General features: G+C 48.2%; 1 protein-coding gene across 4 annotated transcripts in view; it reads right to left on the bottom strand.

The window, feature by feature from the left end:
• The window catches only part of FANCC (FA complementation group C), a 232,816-nt gene that overhangs the window by 187,860 nt on the left and 25,129 nt on the right, over positions 1 to 19,827 (bottom strand). For all 4 annotated transcript variants that reach the window (XM_040416994.1, XM_040416993.1, XM_040416992.1 and 1 more), the window contains exon 4: positions 9,108 to 9,202. In XM_040416994.1, the coding sequence (XP_040272928.1) occupies positions 9,108 to 9,202 (95 nt within the window). The remainder of the gene's footprint in view (positions 1 to 9,107; positions 9,203 to 19,827) is intronic.

Below are 19,827 nucleotides of genomic sequence, written 5' to 3'. Positions count from 1 at the left end.
TTGAAGCGTCCCCATCACCATGGGAACGCCTCTATGTTAGAATATACTGTCGGATATGAGTTAGATCGTGAAACCTCATTTCCGACAGTATATTCTAACACAGAGGCGTTCCCATGGTGATGGGGACGCTTCTAGTTAGAATATACTACAAACTGTGTACATGACTGCCCCCTGCTGCCTAGCAGCATCCGATCTCTTACAGGGGGCCGTGATCAGCACAATTAACCCCTCAGGTGCCGCACCTGAAGGGGTTAATTGTACTATCATATCCCCCTGTAAGAGATCAGGGCTGCCAGGCAGCAGGGGGCAGACCCCCCCCCCCCCCCTCCCCAGTTTGAATATCATTGGTGGCCAGTGCGGCCGCCCCCCCCCCTTCCTCCCTCTATTGTAATAAATCGTTGGTGGCACAGTGTGCGCCCCCCCCCCCCTTCCTCCCTCTATTGTAATAAATGGTTGGTGGCACAGTGTGCGCCCCCCATTGGCCCCCCCTCCCTCTATAGCATTAACAACATTGGTGGCCAGTGTGCGGCCTCCCATCTCCCCCCCCCCCGATCATTGGTGGCAGCGGGTTACTAGCAATAGTACAATAGTAAAAGATTCATACTTACCTGGGAGCTGCGATGTTCGTGTCCGGGCGGGAGCTCCTCCTACTAGTAAGTGACAGTTCATTTAGCAATGCGCCGCACAGACCTGTCACTTACCAGTAGGTGGAGCTCCCGGCCGGACACGAACATCGCAGCAGCAGCCAGCAGCAGGTAAGTATGAATCTTCTACTATTGTACTATTGCTAAGTAACCATGGCAACCAGGACTGTAGTAGCGTCCCGGTTGCCATGGTTACCGATCGGAGCCCCAGCGATTAAACTGGGACTCCGATCGGAACTCCGCTGCCACCAATGATGGGGGGGGGGGGAGATGGGAGGCCGCACACTGGCCACCAATGTTGTTAATGCTATAGAGGGAGGGGGGGCCGATGGGGGGCGCACACTGTGCCACCAACTAATTATTACAATAGAGGGAGGGAGGGGGGGGGGGCGCACACTGTGCCACCAACGAATTATTACAATAGAGGGAGGGAGGGGGGGGGGGGCGCACACTGTGCCACCAACGAATTATTACAATAGAGGGAGGGGGGGGGGGCCGCACTGGCCACCAATGATATTCAAACTGGGGAGGGGGGGGGGGGGGGTCTGCCCCCTGCTGCCTGGCAGCCCTGATCTCTTACAGGGGGCCGTGATCAGCACAATTAACCCCTTCAGGTGCCGCACCTGAAGGGGTTAATTGTGCTGATCACGGCCCCCTGTAAGAGATCGGGTGCTGCCAGGCAGCAGGGGGCAGTCTTGTACACAGTTTGTAGTGTATTCTAACTAGAAGCATCCCCATCACCATGGGAACGCTTCTGTGTTAGAATATACTGTCGGTTCTGAGTTTTCACGAAGTGAAAACTCAGCTTTGAAAAAGCTTTTATGCAGACGGATCTTCGGATCCGTCTGTATAAAAACTAACCTACGGCCACGGATCACGGACACGGATGCCAATCTTGTGTGCATCCGTGTTCTTTCACGGACCCATTGACTTGAATGGGTCCGTGAACCGTTGGCCGTGAAAAAAAACAGGTCATATTTTTTTTCACGGCCAGGAAACACGGCTCACGGATGCGGCTGCCAAACGGTGCATTTTCCGTTTTTTCCACGGACCCATTGAAAGTCAATGGGTCCGCGAAAAAAAACGGAAAACGGCACAACGGCCACGGATGCACACAACGGTCGTGTGCATGAGGCCTTACAAAGACATGATCCCAAGGTTGTAGTTTGCATTCTGATATATAACGTGGAATAGGTAAGCCTCTATTCGCCTCTTGATTTCTCACTTTTTTGGCACACACATCTAAAATGTATCCGCACGTATAAATATTGTAGATTCTATAATCCAGGAGCATGCAAAACAGTGCCCTATGGTTGAACCAACGACGTGCATACACTACCAAGAAAAAAACTATTATACAGAGCCACTCTGTGTGCTGCCATGTTGTGTCTCCTTGAGGAATCACGGCCTCCTGTAAAAGTATTGCAGCACGCTACAATTTTTTCTTGGAATCCAATTTGTGTCGGTTTAACAAATTAATATATGCAAACTGTGAAGTTGAAGTTTTGTTCCCCCACTGGTCAGAATAGGAACTGCACTCAGTAGTCACACAAGGTCTCGCCCCTACTTCCTTTCTAGACAACCTCCACTCACTTATTTGGTAGTCACAGCAGGATCTCCTGCAGCCATGTAGAAGTTTAAGCAGAACTGTCCTCAACTCCTTCCAACTGTCACAGCAATACCCTAAACCAGTCAAACATTCCTCACAATAGTCACAGTAGTTGCACTTTTGAGGGCTCTGCTCTCTCTGCAACTGCTGCGCCCTCTCCACTTTGATTGACAGGGCCAGGCAGTGTAAACATCATCATGCCTGGCCCTGACTTCTGAAGTCAATCAAAGTGCAGAGGAGGCGGCAGTTGCAGAGAGAGCAGAGCCTCTAAGTGAACAGGCAACACCTCCGTTGCTCCCAGATGCTCATTTGCATATATTAAAACGCCATTTTTCTGAGCAATGCGGGCACATATGACAATGAGACCAACACAGATGCCTTCAGCTGCCAAGAGCACATGTAACAGGTCAGCCAGTTTCATAGGTACAAATCTGCTGACAGATACCCTTTAATGCACCCCATTAGGGCTCCCCGGTAATATTAATGACCCTATTAATGGCTCCCAGTATAAAGAATGCCCTCATTCTGCTTGTGTAAAAAAATAAATACTCACCTCAGCCACTTGCACGCGTAGGAGACTCAATCCTCATTAAATGCAGCAGGACCTGTGCTCCCAGCATGATGATGGTATTACACTGGGAGCACAGGTCCTGCTGCATTCAATGAAGAGCAAGTCTCCCCTGCTAGCAAGTGAATGAGGTGCATTTTTTTAACCCCTGAAAGGCCTATTTTTACCTAGTGCACCCATTTTTAATGGCCGTTAGATTGGTGCACTATGTCTAAATGGGCATTAAAATGGCCAAGTGAATAGCCCAATTGACTTCAATAGGTTCTAAAAATGGCCATGACGGCCATTATTTATATAGGTTTAAGATGGTCCAGATCTAAAATTATATTTCCATCAGTAAGCTGGACTTTAAGGCAAATCAACTTTAGATTCAGGATTTTCTTATGTAAAAAAAATGACTACAATACTGAAAAAGGGCAGAAGGCTCCCAGGCACTCATACAAATCCTGTGTTAATTTTCAAACTATTATGTGAAGGTTATGTGGAACCTTTCACAGAGCTCAGCAGATACCAGATGTGTGATAAAGGCGGAATTAAATCACTTTCATTCCTTCTGAGTGTTTTCATTCCAAATCAGGGTCATTACTTGGCTGAGAAGTTAGTAAAAGCACATTAGTAAAGCCTGCATATACACAGTTGGATCACATTATTATGACCACCAGATAATATCCAGAGTAACCACCATGTGAAGCACGGACAGCAGCGAGACTGGCTAGAAGTGACTCAATAAAGTCCTGGTAGGTTGTCACAGGTATCTGGAGCCATGATGACTGCAGTGCATCCCACAGCTGCTGGACGGTGTGTAGGGGAGGAGCTAGGGCAGTGGTCCCCAACCTTTTTTTGCACCAAGGACCGGTTTCATGCAAGACAATTTTCCCAGGGACCGGTTAGGGGAAGGGGGGGGGGGCGGAGTTCTGGGGCGGAGTTCTGGGGCGGGGCTTAGGGGGTGGGGGGGGCCGACTGATTCACGCGCATAACAAAACACAAAGGTGCATATTAAAATATATAACACTATATAATGACTATATAAACTGACTATGGTCTCTGCTGCACTGGTCTCTGCTGCACTGGTCTCTGCTGCACTGGTCTCTGCTGCACTGGTCTCTGCTGCACTGAACCGTATTTTTCGCCCTATAAGATGCACCTAGGTTTTAGAGGAGAACAATAAGAAAAAAATATTTTTCATTACACCTCAGGTCAGACCAGCAATCAGACCCCCTATGTTAATCAGACCTCAGATTAGACCCCCAATGGCTCAGATCAACCACCAAACCTTTAACCATCTATCAGCCCCCAATGCTAGCCATACACCCCCCCCCCCAATGTCAGCCATAACCCCCCCCCCATGTCAGCCATAAGCCCCCCATTAGCCCCTCATGTCAGCCATAAGCCCCCCATTAGCCCCTCATGTCAGCCATAAGCCCCCCATTAGCCCCTCATGTCAGCCATAAGCCCCTATTAGCCCCTCATGTCAGCCATAAGCCCTATTAGCCCCTCATGTCAGCCATAAGCCCCCATTAGCTCCTCATGTCAGCCATAAGCCCCTATTAGCCCCCCATGTCAGCCATAAGCCCCTATTAGCCCCTCATGTCAGCCATAAGCCCCTATTAGCCCCTCATGTCAGCCATAAGCCCCTATTAGCCCCTCATGTCAGCCATAAGTCCCCATTAGCTCCTCATGTCAGCCATAAGCCCCCATTAGCCCCTCATGTCAGCCATAAGCCCCCCCATTAGCCCTTCATGTCAGCCATAAGCCCCCCCATTAGCCCTTCATGTCAGCCATAAGCCCCCATTAGCCCTTCATGTCAGCCATAAGCCCCCATTAACCCCCCATGTCAGCCAGCCCATAAGCCCCCCCATGTCAGCCAGCCCGTCAGCCCCCCGTGTCAGCCAGCCCGTCAGCCCCCCGTGTCAGCCAGCCCGTCAGCCCCCCGTGTCAGCCAGCCTGTCAGCCAGCCCGTAAGCCCCCCATGTCAGCCAGCTCGTAAGCCCCCCATGTCAGCCAGCCCGTCAGCCCCCCATGTCAGCCAGCCCGTCAGCCCCCCGTGTCAGCCAGCCCGTCAGCCCCCCGTGTCAGCCAGCCCGTCAGCCCCCCATGTCAGCCAGCCTGTCAGCCAGCCCGTAAGCCCCCCATGTCAGCCAGCCCGTAAGCCCCCCATGTCAGCCAGCCCGTCAGCCCCCCATGTCAGCCAGCCCGTCAGCCCCCCATGTCAGCCAGCCCGTCAGCCCCCCGTGTCAGCCAGCCCGTCAGCCCCCCGTGTCAGCCAGCCCGTCAGCCCCCCGTGTCAGCCAGCCCGTCAGCCCCCCGTGTCAGCCAGCCCGTCAGCCCCCCGTGTCAGCCAGCCCGTCAGCCAGGGTCATTACTTGGCTGAGAAGTTAGTAAAAGCACATTAGTAAAGCCTGCATATACACAGTTGGATCACATTATTATGACCACCAGATAATATCCAGAGTAACCACCATGTGAAGCACGGACAGCAGCGAGACTGGCTAGAAGTGACTCAATAAAGTCCTGGTAGGTTGTCACAGGTATCTGGAGCCATGATGATTGCAGTGCATCCCACAGCTGCTGGACGGTGTGTAGGGGAGGAGCTAGGGCAGTGGTCCCCAACCTTTTTTGCACCAAGGACCGGTTTCATGCAAGACAATTTTCCCAGGGACCGGTTAGGGGGGGGGGGGGGGGGGGGGCGGAGATCTGGGGCGGGGGCCGACTGATTCACGCGCATAACAAAACACAAAGGTGCATAATAAAATATATAACACTATATAATGACTATATAAACTGACTATGGTCTCTGCTGCACTGGTCTCTGCTGCACTGGTCTCTGCTGCACTGGTCTCTGCTGCACTGGTCTCTGCTGCACTGTACCGTATTTTTCGCCCTATAAGATGCACCTAGGTTTTAGAGGGGAACAATAAGAAAAAAATATTTTTCATTACACCTCAGGTCAGACCAGCAATCAGACCCCCTATGTTAATCAGACCTCAGATTAGACCCCCAATGGCTCAGATCAACCACCAAACCTTTAACCATCTATCAGCCCCCAATGTTAGCCATACACCCCCCCCCCAATGTCAGCCATAACCCCCCCCCCCCCAATGTCAGCCATAAGCCCCCCATTAGCCCCTCATGTCAGCCATAAGCCCCCATTAGCCCCTCATGTCAGCCATAAGCCCCCCATTAGCCCCTCATGTCAGCCATAAGCCCCCCATGTCAGCCATAAGCCCCTATTAGCCCCTCATGTCAGCCATAAGCCCCTATTAGCCCCTCATGTCAGCCATAAGCCCCTATTAGCCCCTCATGTCAGCCATAAGCCCCCAATTAGCTCCTCATGTCAGCCATAAGCCCCCATTAGCCCCTCATGTCAGCCATAAGGCCCCCCCATTAGCCCTTCATGTCAGCCATAAGCCCCATTAACCCCCCATGTCAGCCAGCCCATAAGCCCCCCATGTCAGCCAGCCCGTAAGCCCCCCATGTCAGCCAGCCCGTAAGCCCCCCATGTCAGCCAGCCCGTAAGCCCCCCATGTCAGCCAGCCCGTCAGCCCCCCGTGTCAGCCAGCCCGTCAGCCCCCCGTGTCAGCCAGCCCGTCAGCCCCCCGTGTCAGCCAGCCCGTCAGCCCCCCGTGTCAGCCAGCCCGTCAGCCCCCCGTGTCAGCCAGCCCGTCAGCCCCCCGTGTCAGCCAGCCCGTCAGCCCCCCGTGTCAGCCAGCCCCCCGTGTCAGCCAGCCCCCCCGTGTCAGCCAGCCCGTCAGCCCCCCGTGTCAGCCAGCCTGTCAGCCAGCCAGCCTGTCAGCCAGCCCGTAAGCCCCCCATGTCAGCCAGCCCGTAAGCCCCCCATGTCAGCCAGCCCGTCAGCCCCCCGTGTCAGCCAGCCCGTCAGCCAGCCCGTCAGCCCCCCGTGTCAGCCAGCCCGTCAGCCCCCCGTGTCAGCCAGCCCATAAGGCCCCCGTGTCAGCCAGCCCATAAGCCCCCCGTGTCAGCCAGCCCATAAGCCCCCCGTGTCAGCCAGCCCATAAGCCCCCCGTGTCAGCCAGCCCATAAGCACCCCGTGTCAGCCAGCCCATAAGCCCCCATGTCAGCCAGCCATAAGCCCCCCATGTCAGCCAGCCCATAAGCCCCCCATGTCAGCCAGCCCATAAGCCCCCCATGTCAGCCAGCCCATAACCCCCCCATGTCAGCCAGCCCATAAGCCCCCCATGTCAGCCAGCCCATAAGCCCCCTATGTCAGCCAGCCCATAAGCCCCCCATGTCAGCCAGCCCATAAGCCCCCCATGTCAGCCAGCCCATAAGCCCCCCATGTCAGCCAGCCCATAAGCCCCCCATGTCAGCCATCAGTGCAAATAAAATAAAATAAAATAAAATAAAAAAAACACTTACCTCTCCTGCTCCTGGTCACCATCGCGATCCTCTTCATTCTGCTGTCGGCTGGCTGTGTATAGCGGCGCACAGCGTGAGGTCACAGAGCGACCTCACGCTGTGGCGCAGACATGCACAGCCGATAGCCGAGCCGAGGACCAGGAAGCGGTGAGTACAGATCCTTCACCGCTCCCTGGTCCTTCTGTACTAATGAACGCTTCCATAATGGTAGCGCTTCATTAGTACAGAGTCAAAGACTGCCCTGATCGCCGCGGCCCGGCTAACAATCCTCCACGGCCCGGTCCTGGGCCGCGGCCCGGCGGTTGGGGACCGCTGAGCTAGGGGACCAAAGGTAGTACTTGGAAGTTTTGGTCATCCAATATTGGACATTTCTATACATGTGAAATGCCACATTGTCTTTCTGGAAAATCCCATCAGCTCCAAGGAAGACAATCAGCATGTATGTGTTGTACTTGATCTGCAGGATGGATTCATACCCAAATTGGTTGAGGGTGCCTTCAGATGGATGAGTAGACCAGAGAATGGCACAAAACATTCCCCAGACTATTACGCTGCCACCACCAGATTGTGTTCTTCCAGCAATGGTTGCAGGGTATTTGGTGGTGAGCTGCTCCACTATAACGTTTCAGTCTGTCATTATGCATCTTCATGGCCAGCGTTCACCTCTCACATCAATGGCACATGGTTGCTCCGTAGTTTCCATGTTCCTTATTTGCAATGATGCTAATGTCCCACTCACTATACACTTTACCACAGCAGTACACAAACAGTTCACAAACTTCGCAGTTCAGAAATTCTGTCACCCTTGACCCCGAAATCCAATGATCATCCCTTTAGCAAACTCTGATAATCGCCCCTTTAACCCATGAAAGCAACAAGGGATATTTATGCAGACACCCTATCGCACACCTTATATACCCACCAAACCAGATCATGATATGACTTTCTCATGACCTACGCGCCGCAGACAACCGAAAGTAGGAAGTGGTCATAATAAATGTGACTCGACGGTGTATATGGCAAAAATTGCGCCAAGAAGGAGTTGTTGGAATGGAAATTATGATATATCTAAGTGATTACAATATCAGAGTGAAAGGATAACCACACAACTGCTGGAGTGAGAAACGTGGAAACATGTTCTGAGGAGTGAGAAATCACTTCTCTATCTGGCAGACTGATGGATGAGTCTGGGTTTGGAAAATGCAAGGAGAACATTAACTGCATGACTGCATTGTGTAAAGGGTTGTTTTTCAGTTCTAGTGAAAGGCGCTAGTGCACAAAGAGTTTGGTGTGGAAGAACTTGATTGGTCCCACAGATTCCTGACCTTAGCCCCATCAAACACCTTTGGGATAAACTAGAATGGAGATCACAAGACAGGATCTCACAACTGCTCATCTGGATGAATGGGCGAAAAAATCCCACATATACAATCTAAAATCTTGTAGAAAATCTACTCAGAAGAGTGGAAGCTGTTTTAGCTGCAAAAGGAGAAGCAACTCCATATTAATGCCTACATACCTGTATATTGGGATGTCATAAACACTCATGTGTGTGTAATGTGTTGGTGTCCCAATACTTTTGTCCATATGGTGTATTAACACTGCATATATGTCAATGTAGGAAAGGTTAAATACCTCTGCTAGAATCCAATCATAAGTATGATTACTCGACCATGTACAGAAAGTGACATTTCAGTACTATTACAGGATCTTTCTCAAGCAGGCTATCACTTAAAGTTTGGACAACCCTTATAAAGCAGTTCCATACGCATTGAGTAGAACACGTTTAAAAGGCACATGTTGAAATATATCATATTATTGTAGAATGTGATTGTTAAGCAAGACTATTTTAGGAAGATGGAGACTAAGAATTGGCTCACATACACTGCTGCCAGGCAAACTGCCTTACCTTTATCCAGCTATTGGCTTTTCTGTCAATGGCATTCTGTGGTTCACTGCTGAACAAGCAGCTAAGACAAGAGATCAGCATCTGTCGAGTATCCTCTGCAATAAAAATACCTATTTTATATATTTTTATAGAATACACAAACAAAGACATACAGTATGTCACTACAGCCATCAACGTCAAAGTCACAAATGTCTAGAGGTTCTCTGAGTCTAGGAAGAAATGATTGAGAGGCTTGACATGATTGAAAAGTGAAAGAAAGAAAAAAAAAAATGACTTACCTGTCACAAGCATTCCAGGTCTAGCATCAACCCCCAGTCTCCGCCACATACAGCCCATGCTGAACCGGTAGTGTGATCTACCATCTACATGCATGCCATCGCTGCCGATTAATCAATGACCTCAGTATTTCTGCACAGGTCTCTAGTAAGGCCATTGATTGGCCAGCAACAGTGATGTCCATGGAGTCAGCAAATCAAGCGTTCTGGCACAGAGGAGACCGGAAGTGGCTGATGAGGCGGTGAGTCGGTGTTGGACCTGGAATGCCCGGGACAGGGGAGTCTGTTTTTTGTCACCTTGCCTGGCCTCTGACCAATGGTTTCCAGGCTTGGTTATATTTCATCTACAATATTAGATGTACTGTATATATAAGGTGATTCCATTATATAAGGTGTTTTCATGTGTCTGCCTACTAAACTGAATGCTTTTATAAATTGCCTATCAAAAAGGATAGGTGATCAATTTTTAAAGTCTAGGTAAACCCTTTAAAGGGTTTGTTCACATCCTAAAAAAATGTAATGTAATTGTGTACACCTCATCTAGTCTCCTACAGAGCATAGTGTACCTGCCAACTTTTCCTAATCTTCACTTCAATCTCCATGCTCCCGCAGCACTCCATTGTTTACTTCCAGGTTGTGGGCGTAGATGAGCTGCAGCCACAACACTTCCCATAGTGCTGTAAGATCAGGCAAAAAGTAAATGCCCACTATACTTTTCCCTGAGCTAAAATACCACCCACTTCACCCTCTATAATTCCCTTGGTGGTTCCTCTTAATGGTTCCTCCCATACAGCTTTGAAATGACAAGCAGTGGACTCCACCTACCCTGCTTGTGGATTAAGAGTGTCAACCAACTCATTCAAACATTACATGGGTCTGAAATCACAACCTTTGGGCGGGGATTGTGACAGAGGATCTGGGCAGAGGAAATACAGTCTCCACAGAGGGGGCAGTAATGTAACCACTCTCCTGATCTATAGAGTGAGACAGGGAAAGCACAGGGAAAAGTGAAAGATTTATACCAAGATAACACCTTAAGTAATAGAAATATAGCTCTTTTACAATATTTAATGGTAAATGTAGATCCATTTGGTTTTTTCAGAAATGCAAATTTCTGAATTCTGCTGACTTTCTGTACTTTTAGGTAATTTCTTTGAGGGGTACTTCCACAATTGCGGCAGAGTGATCCGGCAATTGGCATGCAAACGGACAGCAATTTGTAGACGGATCAAAAATGCATTGCAAGAACAGATCCGTCTGTCATACGGACAAACGGATCTGTTTACATTTTTTTCCCATTTTTAAAGCTCTGCGCATGCGCAGACCGGAAGGACGGATCCGAAATTGCGGTATTTTGAATACATTCCTACAGGCAAGTATTCCGTTTTTTGGGACGGAGAAAAAACCGCAGCATGCTACAGTATTATCTTCGTCCTGAACAGTCAAAAAGACTGAACTGAAGACATTCTGATGCATCCTGAACAAATTGCTCTCCATTCAGAATGCATTAGGATAAAACTGATCAGTTCTTTTCCTGTATAGAGCCCCTAGGACGGAACTCTATGCCGGAAAAGAAAACCGCTAGTGTGAAAGTACCCTTACTTGTTCCTAACAATGCTATTTATGTACAGTGTTAGGGATGCTTTCCTTCCCCCAGTATGGGCATCAGAGCAGCTTAGCAGGACAGTTTACATCAAGCACTTCCTGTTTCCTTCAGTTTCCTCTTTTTTCAATCTAACCAAACCCAGCCTGCAGTGTGATGTGTCACCGGGCTGGTCCCACATGGCACGCTGTTCACTCTGCAATAGTCAGCCCCCTACACCTCCTCTGGCCATGTTGGTACACCCAATAAAGGTCCACAGACATTTCCTAACAGAGTGCAATGAACAACCTGAATCAGCAAGAACATCAAAGGACATCTGTATCTAATTCTATCATGTGTGATACAGTTTACTGAGCCTGTATCACAGCTTCTCACGTTTGATACTGCATGCGAGCTATGCATCTATTCTTGTTTGATACTATCTGGTGCAGTGTGGATCGATAAACTACCAGTCACGTACACACACAGGTTTAAGGCAAAAGTGTAGACATACCATTTTAACTGGTCTAATTTGTAGAAAATTGACTTCCAATGTGTAAACAAATTTAATTTGGGAGGGATTTTAATAATAATAAAAATAGCCTCAAAAAGTACGTTGCTAATTGCGTTGCAGGTCCCAATGGTGAAGTGGGTACAGTTCACCACAGGTAAATGTGTTGCTTTTTGTTGGACCGCGCTGCCTCAGGATAGCAGAAGTTCCACATTCGAAACCAGTCAGATAGTCGCGGACATGGAAAGCATACAGGGCCAATCAAAGCCTTTCCTCCTCACCCCTTCCAGAGCTTCTATGGAACACCAAGGATGCAGCCAATAGTGAAATACCGTCACATGAATTGGAGTAAAACAGGGTTTATTATACTCACAATACACAGGTAAAAACGAGCAGTGTACAAAGGATCAATCACCCGACCCGGGTTTCGCTCAGTCGAGCTTCGTCAGGGGTCTTACTGAGGTAAACCCGGGTCGGGTGATTGATCCTTTGTACACTGCTCGTTTTTACCTGTGTATTGTGAGTATAATAAACCCTGTTTTACTCCAATTCATGTGACGGTATTTCATTATTTGGGGAGGGAGGCTGAAATATTTGGGGAGTGGTTTGGCTACCATTTTAAAATCCACTATACTGTTTTTTATCTCAGGTTTACCCAGTGGGAAGGGAACCATGTGTATCAATCTGTCACAGTCCTCAGGTGACTGATGTCAGGAAATCAAGGAGATTGGCTGAGAGTGGAGGAATCTAACAGCTTCCTTGATTTCTCTTCATTCAGTGTTGATAGGGTTAATGACCACTTCCCTTTTCTCAGCTGTTGCTCAGTTGTCATCACTTCTACCCTTTATAGTCTTACCCCACCCTTGCGGTTAATAGCTTCATTTGGGTTTGGCTGAGCTGGTGTGAAATCCTCTCTGGTGTTCCTGTTCTTCCATCTCTACAGAAGTTAAGTGTCACGTTTGTTTGTATTTGTTATATTCCCTGTTGTTGTATCTGGGCTGAGACAGAGGACTCATGAAAACATCTGGTGTTGGGAGGAGGAGCAGCCAATCGCAGACGGTGATGGGGACAAGCCCTCCCTAGCATTGCGGGTAACTATAGAAAAACATGTTGTGAAGCACTTTTCTAAAAGGTGTATTGTGTGGTTATAAAAAGTTATCCCCTATCCACAGCCTATGGAGCCGCTCTGAAATGAATCAAGCAGTGGCGCATTTCTAACCAGCGCCTCTGTTCATTTCAGGGAGCTTCACAGGTATGGGGCCCCCTTTCTCATGCTCAGTGAGGGTCCCAGCTGTGGGACCCCTTCCAATCTGATAGTTATCCCCTATCCTGTGGATAAGGGATAACTTGTTATAAGTGGAAATTGGAATACGCTTTACAACTTTATAACTATACATCTAGCATAGTTGTTGACGGCTGAAATCTAGATTTTTTGTTTGTAACACTCATGGCATAAGATGACTTTGTCATGTGTGTTTTCTAAGATCTGTCCAGAGACTGTCCAGCCAAGAGTAGAAAATAATTATTAAAGAGGACCTTTCACCGATTATTACACTATGAACTAAACTATACAGACATGTAGAGCGGCGCCCGGGGAATCTCACTGCACTTACTATTATCCCCGGGCGCCACTCCGTTCTCCCTGCTATGCCCTCCGGTATCTCCGCTCACTAAGTTATAGTAGCAGAGATTCCAGTCACTAAGTTATGGTAGGCGGAGTCTGCCTTTGTTCTGCTCTAGCGCTGGCCAATCGCAGCGCAGAGCTCACAGCCTGGGAGGTTATTTTCTCCCAGGCTGTGAGCTCTGCAATGCGATTGGCCAGCGCTACAGAAGAACAAGGCAGACTCCGCCTACCATAACTTAGGAAAGGAGATACCGGAGGGCATAGCGGGAGAACGGAGCGGCGCCCAGGGATAATAGTAAGTGCAGTGAGATCCCCGGGCTCTACATGTCTGTATAGTTAGTTTATAGTGTAATAATCGGTGAAAGGTCCTCTTTAAGTCATTATCTACATTAGTTTATTACCTAAATTAGATGATTTATTTTCCTCTGTGATTGTTGTTTTTTTTCCCAGTTCCATGAGGGTGGGGTTCACACATAGGTGCACATTTATTATTAAGCCCTATAGCTGGTGCTAAAGATATGTAGAGGTGCTGTGGTCTACATAACTTCAGTGGATCCAGCGCAGATTCTAAATGTAGACAGCTTCCTAGCTGTCTTACATTTAGACAATTTTCTACGCCTAAGGCCTCATGCACACAGCCGTTGCCCGGCACGCATACAATATAATGGCACCAGCCGTGTGCTCCCCGCATCACGGATGTGGACCTATTCACTTGAATGGGTCCGCAATCCGGAGCTGCGGGGCGGAACAGTGGCACGGAACCCCACGGAAGCACTATGGAGTGCTTCCAATGTTGTTTCTATCCGTGCCTCCACACCACAAAAAATAGAACAAAGTTCTATTTTTTTGCGGTGCGGATGGATCACAAGACCCATCCAAGTTAAATGGGTCTTCGTTCCATCCCCGGCCCGCCCGCATGGACGTTTCCCAGGCATGGGGGACCGCAAATTGCGGTCCCCAATGCACGGAACGGCCACACATGTGCATGAGGCCTAAAACAGATGTAGAAAATGATGAATGAGATGGGCCTACCAGCCCGTCTCCTTCCACACCCACTTTTTTGGACCTAGCATGAGTGGGGAAGAAGTCGCAGATTCTATCGCACCATGATATATGCCATAAAAGTGTATATCTGGTCATAAATAACCCCAATCGTTTTTAGTGGCGTTTTTCTGTAGTTTTGCATTTTGGTGGTATGTTGCACCTGCGTTTTTGCAGTAAAAAGACCAGCTCCAGATATTACCTGCAGGTCTATGGGAAATATGAAACGCAGGACATACAAGTTTTTTTTTTGTTACTGGCATTTTTGTTTATATTAGCTGCCATTTTTGTTTTTCTGCCCTTTTCAAAAACACAGCATGCTGTAGCTATGAGCTTTTCTTCAGGCATTTTTACATCTCTTTCACTATAGTGAAAAAAGGCAGGAAAAAAAGAATCCAGTTCATGGCTATTTTGTAAAAAAAGAGATGGCACTAAAATGCCACAAAAAGGCAGCAAATAACGCAGTTGCACTAAAAAACAGACATGCATACTCTGCCTTTTCTTTTTTTTTTTTTTTTTTTTTTACTGGTAAAAAAAACACACTCCAGTGGCAAATTGATGTACAGTATATAAGGAACCTAAGGGTATAGATGTCATATGTGACTACAGCAGGTCTCAGCAGCCTCTGGCACTCCAGCTGTTGTGAAACTACAACTCCAAGCATGGTTCATTCACTTCTGTGGAAGTTTTGAACAGCTGAGCAAGTGTGAATGCTGGGAGTTGTAGTTTTCACAACACCTGGAGTGCGGAGGTTGCCCAACCCTGGACTATAAGCTGAGCCTGCAGTGCCTTTAGGGAATCTATGGTAGTCTGAGACAAACTCCCTGCCTTATTTTTGGTTGTCTACCTCCACCTGCTGTGCAAGGACAAAATGATAAACTACAGATTCCGAAAAAATATATAGGTAGCTGCTGCACATCTACTGAGAGGCAAATAAGTCTTGAGGGGCAGCCTGGAGGGTCCTTTAAATGAAAATAAAGCAAAGAATTGCTAATGTGTGCACCTTGTATGTATACTTTCATGCACAGAAGCAAACCTTTAAAGACCAAAGAAACACAGACTCATGCATAGATGTATCAAATGACTAATAATACTGCAAACATAAAACTGAATGAAAATGTCTAGGCTTTTAAAGTTCAAATAATTATTAAGGTTGTATAAATCAGCACTTGAGTCTACCATAGTGATGCAAGTATATTTTTAAGCCAACATACACAGAGGAAGTGCAAAATGAGGTAGTCCACGAGCAGCTGCTGGGTGAAAAGTATTTTCAGGCGACTAAAGCCGCCTTCCAAAAATTATTAAGATACAGTTTGCATTTGTTAAAATAATAATAATAATTATCTCTGCAAACTTTGAAGGCAACGACTTTGTGGGATTTCATCCAATGATTTAGTATTTTTAAAACCATGAATTAAAGTAATTGAAAGTCTAAAGTTTTATGAAAAGGACTGTAGCCTGCCTTCTATTTCATCCATTTATTTTTTCATTAGCGACCCAAGCATGCAACTAAGATAGAAATGACCTGGCCTTAACAATTAACACAACCTATGGTTTCATCAGGTGCTTAAAGATCCTAATACTGATGGAAAGCAGCCTCATGTAATAAATGTCTAGCTGGGCTGTAGGCCTGTTCTGACCTCCTGCTGGTGGCATCTTTGCAAATCAGTAATGTTTGGTGGATTTCAACAGACAACCACTTATTGCATTTATTTTCTGTCAAATGAACAAATAATTCTGCAGGATACAAAAGGGGAGGAAGAAGTGGATCTCATTTTCGACCGTAATTTTTTGTTTTATGAGAGTGGGTGGGAGCAACAGAATTTTTTCATCTAATGCCATCTGTCCGTCCAGTGTGGTCAGTTAAGAGTATTTGTTATGCAGGAAGCTGTGCAAATCAAAGTCTATTCTTTCACAGCAGACATTTAAACAATATGATTATGATTTCCTGCTTCACAATGAGAAAATAACTCAACCACTACACCACAGTAGTAAAATCCATTTAACTGCCTGCTCTACTCCCCACACACAAACTGCACGCTCAGCATAATAAAGCAGGGACTATGTTGAGTATTGTAATTAAAGGAAAAGAGGGAGGGGGTGTCTCTGGCCTTTCGAAATATAATAAGAAGAAGTAAAGACCACAAACGTTTGTTCACTTCTTTATTTTTCTAAGGAAAAAAAATAAATTCCAGCTGTTAGAGACCCCAAGAAAGTGGCTGCAGGTTGATGTTATGTAAAAATAGCACTGACATGATATAAAAGGTGACACATAAATGAACCATCTGTGTTTAAAAATTTTGAAAAAGTAAGAAGAAAGTTCAAAGAAAACATTTTGGGGCATTAAAGCCACCAAACAGAATTGTATTATGTAACCCTTTCACGACAAAGTCTATATTCCTTTTTTGTTAGTTTTCCTTAATTTTGTTATTTTTCCAGGAGTCATAGTAACATAGTAGTAGTAGTAGTAGTAGTACATAAGGCCGAAAAAAGACATTTGTCCATCCAGTTCGGCCTGTTATCCTGCAAGTTGATCCAGAGGAAGGCAAAAAAACCCTGTGAGGTAGAAGCCAATTTTCCTCACTTTAGGGCAGGGGTCTCCAAACCCCGGCCCGCGGGCCACAACCGGCCCGCTTGTGCGTTCGATCCGGCCCGCCCGCAGCTGGCAGGTTGCAGGAACCAAATCCGCACAACCGCCCATGCTGTCACGCTTGTGTTGTGTGTTCGATTCCGCGCCCGCCCGCAGCTGACAGATTGCAGGAACGAAAGCCGCACAACCGCCCATGCTGTCACGCTGTGCTTTTTGATTGGCTGCTGGGACCGCCGATGTCCCGGCAACCAGTGACGTCACAGGTGCGGCACCTCCCCTCTTCCCGCCCGCTGTTTGAAATAACAAATCCACGTGTGTAGCAGCGGGCGGGAGTCGGGACTCAGGAGTCCAAGAAGAAAAAAAAAAGAAGAGGAGCAGAAGCCGGCTACAGCGGAGGCAAGTGTTGCACAACGCTGATGGGGACACAATGGGGAACGCTGACATTGCTGTGCTGCGCTGATGGGGACACAAGCTGCTGAGGACACATACTGATGGGGATATTGCTGTGCTGCTGGGGACACTGCTGATGGGGACTTTGCTGTGCTGATGGGGACATTGCTGTTCTGATGGGGACACCGTTGATGAGGACACGGGTGTCCCCATCAATGGTGTCCCCATCAGCACAGCAATGTCCCCATCAGAGGTGTCCCCATCAGCGATGATGGGCACACTGCTGATGGGGACAATTCTGTTCTGATGGGGACATTGCTGGGGACACCGCTGTTTGGCACACTGCTGATGGGGACATGGGTGTCCACATCAATGGTGTCCCCATCAGGATAGCAATGTCCCCATCAGCGGTAACCCCATAATCGATGTCCCCATCAGCACAGCAATGTCCCCATCAGAGGTGTCCCCATCAGCGGTGATGGGGACACATGCTGCTGGGGACACCGCTGACAGGGACATTGCTGTGCTGATGGGGATGTTGCGGTGGACACTGCTGATGGGGACATTGCTGTTCTGATGGGACATTGCTGGGGACACCGCTGATGGGGACATGGGTATCCCCATCAGCGGTGACCCATCATCGGTTTCCACATCAGCACAGCGGCGTCCCCATCAGCAATGATGGGGACGCTGCTAATGTGGAAACTGCTGATGTGAACATTGCTGTGCTGATGGGGACATTGCTGAGGACACCGCTGATTGGCACACTGCTGATGGGGACAAAGGTGTCCCCATCAATGGTGTCCCCATCAGTACAGCAATGTCCCCATCAGCGTCCCCATTCTGATGGGGACATTGCTGTTCTGATGGGGACACCACTGATAGGGACACGGGTGTCCCCATCAACCGCGTCCCCAAAGGCAGTGTCCCCATCAGCTGCTAATGGGGACTCCGCTGATGGGGACATTGCTGTTCTGATGGGGACATCATTAATGGGGACATTGCTGTGCTGATGCTGACATTGCTGTTCTGATGGGGACATTGCTGTGCTGATGGGGACACCGCTGATGGGGACATTGCTGTGCTGATGGGGACACCGCTGATGGGGACATTGCTGTGCTGATGGGGACAACGCTGATAGGGACACGGGTGTCCCCATCAATGGTGTCCCCATCAGTGGTGTCCCCATCAGCACAGCAATGTCCCCAACAGCAGCGTCCCCATCAGTGGTGTCCCCATCAGCACAGCAATGTCCCCAACAGCAGCGTCCCCATCAGTGGGTGTCCCCATGATGGGAATATTGTTTTTCTGATGGGAATATTGTTTTTTTGATGGGAATATTTTTTTTTTAATGGGAATATTGCTTTTCTGATGGGGACATTGCTGTTCTGATTTGGCCATTGCTGTTCTGATGGGGACACCGCTGATAGGGACACGGGTGTCCCCATCAATGGTGTCCCCATCAGCCGCGTCCCCAACAGCAGTGTCCCCATCAGTGGTGGCCCCTATCAGCTGCTAATGGGGACTCCGCTGATGGGGACATTGCTGTTCTGATGGGGACATCGTTGATGGGGACATTGCTGTGCTTAAGGGTGACACGGCTGATGGGGACATTGCTGTGCTGATGCTGACATTGCTGTGCTGATGCTGACATTGCTGTGCTGATGGGGACATTGCTGTGCTGATGGGGACATTGTTGTGCTGATGCTGACATTGCTGTGCTGATGCTGACATTGCTGTGCTGATGCTGACATTGCTGTGCTGATGGGGACATTGCTGTGCTGATGGGGACATTGCTGTTCTGATGGGGACATCGTTGATGGGGACATTGCTGTGCTTAAGGGTGACACGGCTGATGGGGACATTGCTGTGCTGATGCTGACATTGCTGTGCTGATGCTGACATTGCTGTGCTGATGGGGACATTGCTGTGCTGATGGGGACATTGTTGTGCTGATGCTGACATTGCTGTGCTGATGCTGACATTGCTGTGCTGATGCTGACATTGCTGTGCTGATGGGGACATTGCTGTGCTGATGGGGACATTGCTGTGCTGATGGGGACATTGCTGTGCTGATGAGGACATTGCTGTGCTGATGGGGACATTGCTGTGCTGATGCTGACATTGCTGTGCTGATGGGGACATTGCTGTGCTGATGGGGACATTGCTGTGCTGATGGGGACATTGCTGTGCTGATGGGGACATTGCTGTGCTGATGGGGACATTTTTGTGCTGATGGGGACACCGCTGATAGGGACACGGGTGTCTTTGCGTTGTTTTGCTAAAGTTTTTTCTCTTTTGTTCTCAGTCATATGCTGATTACAAAAACGATCCATGTAAAATATATACATTTAATTTAATACATAACTGATTTTTTTTTCCGGCCCCCGAATACTTGTAAAATCTTCAATGTGGCCCTCCTGTTGAAAAGTTTGGAGACCCCTGCTTTAGGAGAATAAAAAATTCCTTCCCGACTCCAATCATGCAATCAGAATACCCTCTCTAGTAGCTATAGCCTGTAATATTATTACGCTCCAGAAACACATCCAGACCCCTCTTGAATTCCTTTATTGTACTCACCATCACCACCTCCTCAGGCAGAGAGTTCCATAGTCTCACTGCTCTTACTGATAGTGTTTTATTATTTTTCATTCACATAAACCAATTTGTATTTTTGACGGTACCATTTATTTTACCATATCATGTA

Source organism: Bufo bufo, chromosome 2 (genome assembly GCF_905171765.1).
Source record: "Bufo bufo chromosome 2, aBufBuf1.1, whole genome shotgun sequence".
Classification (NCBI taxonomy): domain Eukaryota; kingdom Metazoa; phylum Chordata; class Amphibia; order Anura; family Bufonidae; genus Bufo; species Bufo bufo.
The sequence above is the reverse complement of the archived record's forward strand: the minus strand, read 5'-3'. Positions and strand labels throughout refer to the sequence as shown.